Source organism: Dipodomys ordii, unplaced genomic scaffold, assembly GCF_000151885.1.
Source record: "Dipodomys ordii isolate 6190 unplaced genomic scaffold, Dord_2.0 Scaffold97, whole genome shotgun sequence".
Lineage (NCBI taxonomy): Eukaryota > Metazoa > Chordata > Mammalia > Rodentia > Heteromyidae > Dipodomys > Dipodomys ordii.
Window position 1 is genome coordinate 2,341,928 of NW_012267313.1, and position 6,497 is coordinate 2,348,424.

Consider the following 6,497-nt stretch of genomic DNA (forward strand, 5'->3'; position numbering starts at 1 on the left):
AAGAAAAAAACAGAAAGAAAGAAAAGAAAGAAAGAAAGAAGAAAGAAAAAGGAAGGAAGGAAGGAAAGAAGGAAGGAAGGAGAGAGAGAGAAAGGAAAGAAGGAAGGGAGGGGGGATGGAGGGAGAGAGAGGGAGAGAGAGAGAGAGAGAGGAAGAAAAGAGAGACCTTGGCTATTTTTTTTTTTTGTTGGTCATAGGGCTTGAACTTTGGGTCTGGGCCCTGTCCCTCAGCTCTTCCGCTCAAGGCTAGTGCTCTACCAATTGAGCCACAGCACCATTTCTGGTTTTCTGGTAGTTTATTGGCTATCAGAGTCTCAATGCTCAGATCTCAGCCTCCTGAGTAGCTAGGATTACAGGTGTGAGCCACCAGTGCCCGGCTGACCTTGGCTATTTTATTTTTCATTCTCCTGGGAAGACATTTAGATTAGGAAAAATTATTTAAAAATTCATTATTACTTTAGTATAATTTTGTGGCCTATGGATCTCCACAATTTAGGAAAAAATTTGAAAATTAAGAGGAGAAAAAGACATGTAAACAGTAACTGTTGTAATTATAAAACTTTATTTCACACTTACTTCCATTAAATCTTTAGAAGCACCATGTAGTGAATTGGCAATCTAGAATGAAGACACTAGAAAGCTTTAGTCACGGTCAACTGCAAGCTGACAATGGGAAGTTATAGCTTCATGGAGCATGGGAACAAGACCATATTTAGAGAAGTTCACGCGAGAGTCTCATGACAAATGCACATATCAGGCTGACACTGATTTGCTCACACTTTCTATATGGTCAGAGCCCACGGCCTGTGCATGTAAACATGGGAAGAAGCATTTTATCACCTTGATAGTCGACAGTTTGCTGATACTCGCCCCAGGAAGCATCAGTGTTGCTGATAGTGTTACTGATCAGTCTGAAGACATGGATTCCTTTAAAGCCTAAATAATGCTCCAGAGCTGTGCTAAACACTGTGCAGCTCACCCGCTATGCCTTCCAACATGTGGTGGTGTGTGTGTCTCTAATCTGGTCACCAAACCATTATTATTTACTAATGAAATTGTGAAAAAACTACATTTTTGGCAAAAAATGTTTTTAATTCAGTCCTCTATTAAAAGACAATTGCCAAGGTGTTTTACATAAATTTAATTCACAAGCATGTACACAAGGGAATCACTATAAAGACATTGCTTTCCTGGTTTATGAATAAAAAGTTTATCTTCTAATTACACTAAAACATACAAAAAATAATCTACAAAAATCATTTACAATTGATTTTCGCTAAAGGAAAAAAAATCTTAGGAAACAAAAATGATTGCGTGGTGGTAGTATTTTTGCCATCAAAAAAGGAATGTAAGTAACCAATAAATATAATGTGCTTTTTCCTTATAGACATATTTACACTTGAGTCTTTGGCTTATGTTATTTTCTAAAAAGAATTTTAAATGATCCAGCCATCATTGCACATTAAAAGAAAATAAGACAGTTATATATATTTATATATTTATATAGAGATCTGCTACACTTGGAACATATAAAAATGAAATTGACTGTGAATTTACACAGCTCTTCTTTGTTCTTATTCCTTTAAGGATTCAACAGCTTTTTATTTTAAAAAGGGAGGAAAATGCCACATAGAAAGTATTAATTCATGCAACATGTAGTGGATGCTCTACCTAAGGCAGGAGAGAAAATGTTGTGTATTCACTTTACAAACACTAGTAAGTTGTCATTTGAATCTGGTTCTTATTAAACATATTTCATGTGGCATGAGATGTAGATGCTTTAATACAGCAATAGAAAGTAATCAGGTTCTCTTTTTTTTATTAAGATACATCTTCATAAGAAAAATACTTTTACCTCTCAAATGTAAAATCCTCCCACCCCCCACATTAAAATCTCTCTGCACAGGTGTAACAGGTTACAACTGCTGCTGGCTCAACAGATGAACAGGTTTCTGTGTGGATGCACTGTGGAAATTCTCACCCGACTAAGAAGATTCTAAGTATTCCAAAGCTACATCGTAGCAGAAACGGTACTGCTCCTGGAAAACATCACAACAGAAGGGTTGAGAGAAATTAGGAAAAAGGCTAATGGTGGAGAATAGCTGCTAAAGGAAAACTAAACACCCAATTTAGATCACTTGACAGTAGCAACATCACTGTTTTCTATATACAAGAGGAATAGCTAGGCATATTTTACATTGAGTCTAATCATTCCTTGTTTAAGAAAAAGAACAATGAAGAAAAATATTTTATCTTTGCCCACCTATTTTTTTTTGTTAAGAGAATCATTAATTGTCCAGATTAAAAAAAATCTGGTTATAACAGTAATACTTCATCATTACAGAAATATTTCCCAGCACAGAAAAAAAAGCAGAAGAGATATGATTCTTCCATGAGAAGAAATTGTTAAGATAATGCCTTAATTTAATATAATTTTTTAAAGTATATGGTTAAAATGATAATTCTTTTGGAATATTCAAAACATAATTTTATATTTTACTTTATGTGACATTGTTATGTGTCTTTTCCATGGTACTTAAAATCTTTTTAGTATTATACAAAAATCTGTGATATGGATTGGTAGGTGGGTTCTCTATTTTTTTAAACTATGTCTACAAAGATGTGTGCTATTATTTTTCTCCACATTGTCTATTTTCCCCAGGAAAAAAGAAAAGAAAGATAAAAGCAAAGTCAATTATTATGAATTGTTTTTACCAATTTCATTTTTTTTTAAAGCTGGTCATGGGGCTTGAACTCAGGGCCTGGATGCTATCCCTGAACACTTTAAAAAAATTTTTTTTGCCAGTCCTGGGGCTTGAACTCAGAGCCTGGGCACTGTCCCTGAACTTCTTCTGATCAAAGCTAGTACTTTATCACTTGAGCCACAGTGCCACTTCTGGCTTTTTCTGTTTGTGTAGTACTGATGAATCAAACCCAGAGATTCACTCGCGCAAGGCAAACACTCTACCACTAAGCCACATTCTCACACCCGCACTCCCTTCTTACCCCCCCTGCCCCCATTCCTGAGCGTTTTGCTAAGGCTCATGCTCTACCACTTTCAGTTACAACACCTTTTCTGGTTTTCTGGTGGTTGACTGGAGATAAGAGTCTCATCATAAACTTTACCAAGTGGGATGGCTTCAAACTGAGATCCTTAGATCTCAGACTCCTGGGTAACTACGATTACAGGCATGAACAACCAGGGCCCAACTCAAATTTTTAATTTTTGCTTTGGTACATAGTCCACCAGACTACTACTTAAGTAAATTTTACATGGATGGCTACTGATTCTGGAAATTTTCATGGCTAGCTATGTATATATAATTTTATTAATATCCCCTCTCTCTACATCAGATAACTTGGCTGGCAATAAAACTTTGAGTTACACCTAATAATTTGAGTCATAAATCCATGGACTTGGTCCATTATTAAGGATTTAGAAAAATTCTTATAGTGTATTGCAAATTGTGATGTACAATATTTAATTCATTGAAAAGTTTTTAATTTAGTCTAAGTGGTTATACTAGAGAACAATCTGAAATAAATATTATTTATAAATGAATATTACTCATTATTTATAAAAGTTTTACTAAGAAGTATTTAACACTCTTAAGAATTCTCAAAGTAAATATGATTTAAATTAGCCTGCTGCTGTGGCAAGTCCATCTTGTAGATGGTTCTTTAAACCAAAAAAGTGTTGGGAACAGTTCTCTCTCTTTAAACATTCTCTACTAATTTTAACTCTAAAGTTCCTGGCCAAACAACTCAACCCTTTAGCAACCTGAATTAATTATTAACCTTGATTCAACTGGGTATTTAGTAATAATTAGATCTGAATGTAAGAAAAAAATAGTAATATGGAAGATTCCATAAAGGCAGTGTTTAACTACAGAAATTTTAATTTCCAGAAAAGGCAAGATAATAAAGTTAAATGTAGAACAAACATTGAATTCTGAAGACAGGAGTGATTCCCAGAGCCTCAATGTGGCAATTTACAACTCTTCAGATTAGAATGATTTAAAGGCAGAAATAGTACCCCATCCATTTTGTATAAAGATCTGAAAATTCTTCCCCCCAAAATCTTTCAAATTCACCCTTTTCTCAATGTTGATTGCTACCAATCTAGACAAAACCAGCATCATCCTGTCCGTGGGGAAGAGAGAGAGTGAAAGACTTGAGAAAAGGCAGTTATCTGCTATCCTTTGTCAAAATGAAATAGCACAAACCTAAGTCTTCAAATTTTGTCTCAGGAAGCAATTCACCTCTTGTGTGAACAACCCAGAAGCAGGAAGTGGTGAAAATACATGAAAGGTTTATTGAATTGCTCATTTGAGTTATCTGATCATCTTGATAAAGGTAGGGCAATCAACAAGGATGCCTTGGTTTTTTTGGTTTTTCCTCTTGAGTCTCAGCTACACACTTGCTGCTCATCTGAACTATCTTGTACACGTGTGAAACCCAGATATCTTGCTTTAGAAGTAAAAAAAAATGTCAGAGAGGTAATAATCTTTTTACTTTGCATACAGCTTCACCCAAGTGAAACTTGACTCATATATACCCATAGACCATATACCATTTTGAAAGCCATATTCTGATTCTGCAAGCCCAAACTCTTGTGACATCACATGACCTGTACTTTATAGATGATAAAAGCTGAAAAGTGTCAGCAATGATAGTTTAATAATTTCTAATTTAATTAGACAAATCAGAATGAATTCAGTGTCAGCTATCCTTTAAAAATCCAGAGTATGGTTGGGTTAGGGTTGTAGCTCTAGCTTGGGTGAGGACCTGGGTCCCATTACTAGTACTGCAAAGAAGAAAATCAACAAACAGAACAGAACAAAACAAAATACAATTATCTGGGTGTCAAAGACAAGGCAACCTATGAACATGATTGCAAATAAATGTTTTAGTACTTAACTCAATATGCCTTACATAATGAAAATAAAGCTGGGTGCTAGTGGTTCTTGCCTGTAAGTAATCCTAGCTACTCAGAAGGCAAAAATCTGAAGATAGTTTCCAAGTCAGCTCAGCAGAAAAGTCTGTGTGACTCTTAATGCCAATTAATCAGCAGGAAGTGAAAGTGTGAGTCAAGTGGTAGAGTAATAGCCTTGAGAAGAAAAAAAAAAGAAAGAAAGAAAAGAAAGAAAAGAAAAAAAACCCAAAATATGAGCATCTGAGGCCCTGAGTTCAAGTCCCACTAGCAGTAAAAAATCAAACAAAATAAAATAAAAAGGAGAAAAATGAGAAAAGAGCTTTGATAGCAGACTTTCATCTTGAACCATTTACTAAAGATCTTTTAAAAAGCAAATACTGATAATGGGAAAAAATTCAGTATATTACATGAAACCACAATGTTTGTCATTAGTAACAGTTTATGTGACATGTGATGAGCTGACACGGAAGGGAGATACTCCACAATCTAAAAATTAGTGGGAAGATCCCCACAATAGTCTATTTTCTCATCTGTATGAAATGAAATCATTATAAGCCCATTTCTAAGATCCTTTATGAGTTTGAAACCCTGTGACTTACCGGGGCTTCCACCATGTTGGGCTTGCTGTTTCTTAGTGTCTTCACTGCATGGAATACATCTACAACATTCTGTCGCTTTACCATCTCAACAACAATGCCTATAGCACAGAACATGCCACTTCGCCCACCACCATTTCTGAAAGTAGAGAAAACAAATTTATTTTTGGCAGCTCTAGGGAACCCTAAGCCATAATATTACATTTATTTGAGAGAAGAAAACATTAGCTTTTAAATGTTGTTCCATTTGTGTTTGATTTTGCTCTCTGTAGGTGCATGTGTGTGTATGGGGCAGGAAATAGGAAATACGAGACTGAGTTAGCTCAGGAGCTTCCTGGAGGAATAACCTGGATACCTTGACATTTAGTGTAGTGTTCAAAAGAGTTTAAATCATAAAGCAATTCTATAACAATATTTAGAGAATATAAAAATGAAAGTCAGTTACTGGTTTATCCTATTATGAGAAATATGGTAGATTCAAGAGTTTCATTTTTTTTTTATTGTGAAAATACTGTACAGAGGGGTTACAATTACATGGGCAAGATCATGAGTACATTTCTTATCAAGCATTGTAGCCTCCTCTTGTTTCCCCTTCCCATCCCTTCCCATCCTCCCCCACCTCCGCCCGTCCCCCCCCCACCAAAGTTGTAAAGTTTGTTTTCCACATAACGACTTGTACATCTCATTGTTGCATTGTTGCAACAATGTTGTTGATCTACCTGTATCCCTATTTGAATGATTTGTTTTTTCCCTTCCCCTCCACAAATTATACCAACATCAAATACATTGAAGGCAGGGGTTATACCGTGGGGGAGGGACATACAAAGCAACAAAGAAATAATCTTATAAATGTATTAGAAACAATCTCATGAAAGAAAAAAACATTTGAATACATATCTTAGGGTTCATTTCCCTAACATCAACTTATCTGAACTTTTCTGCTTGACTCAGACATATACTAGTTA

At 35.4% G+C, this 6,497-nt stretch overlaps 1 protein-coding gene across 3 annotated transcripts in view; it reads right to left on the bottom strand.

Moving 5' to 3' along the window:
• Positions 1-548: 548 nt before the first annotated feature.
• Positions 549-6,497, bottom strand: part of Ptprk (protein tyrosine phosphatase, receptor type, K) — a 515,496-nt gene continuing 509,547 nt past the window's right edge. For 2 of the 3 annotated variants that reach the window (XM_013026891.1, XM_013026889.1), the window contains 2 exons: positions 5,536-5,671; positions 1,068-2,039 (listed from right to left, as the gene is read on the bottom strand). In XM_013026891.1, the coding sequence (XP_012882345.1) occupies positions 1,986-2,039; positions 5,536-5,671 (190 nt within the window). In that variant the 3' untranslated portion in view covers positions 1,068-1,985. Of the gene's footprint in view, positions 2,040-5,535; positions 5,672-6,497 lie in introns of all 3 variants that reach the window. The other variant, XM_013026890.1, reaches the window with a different exon arrangement.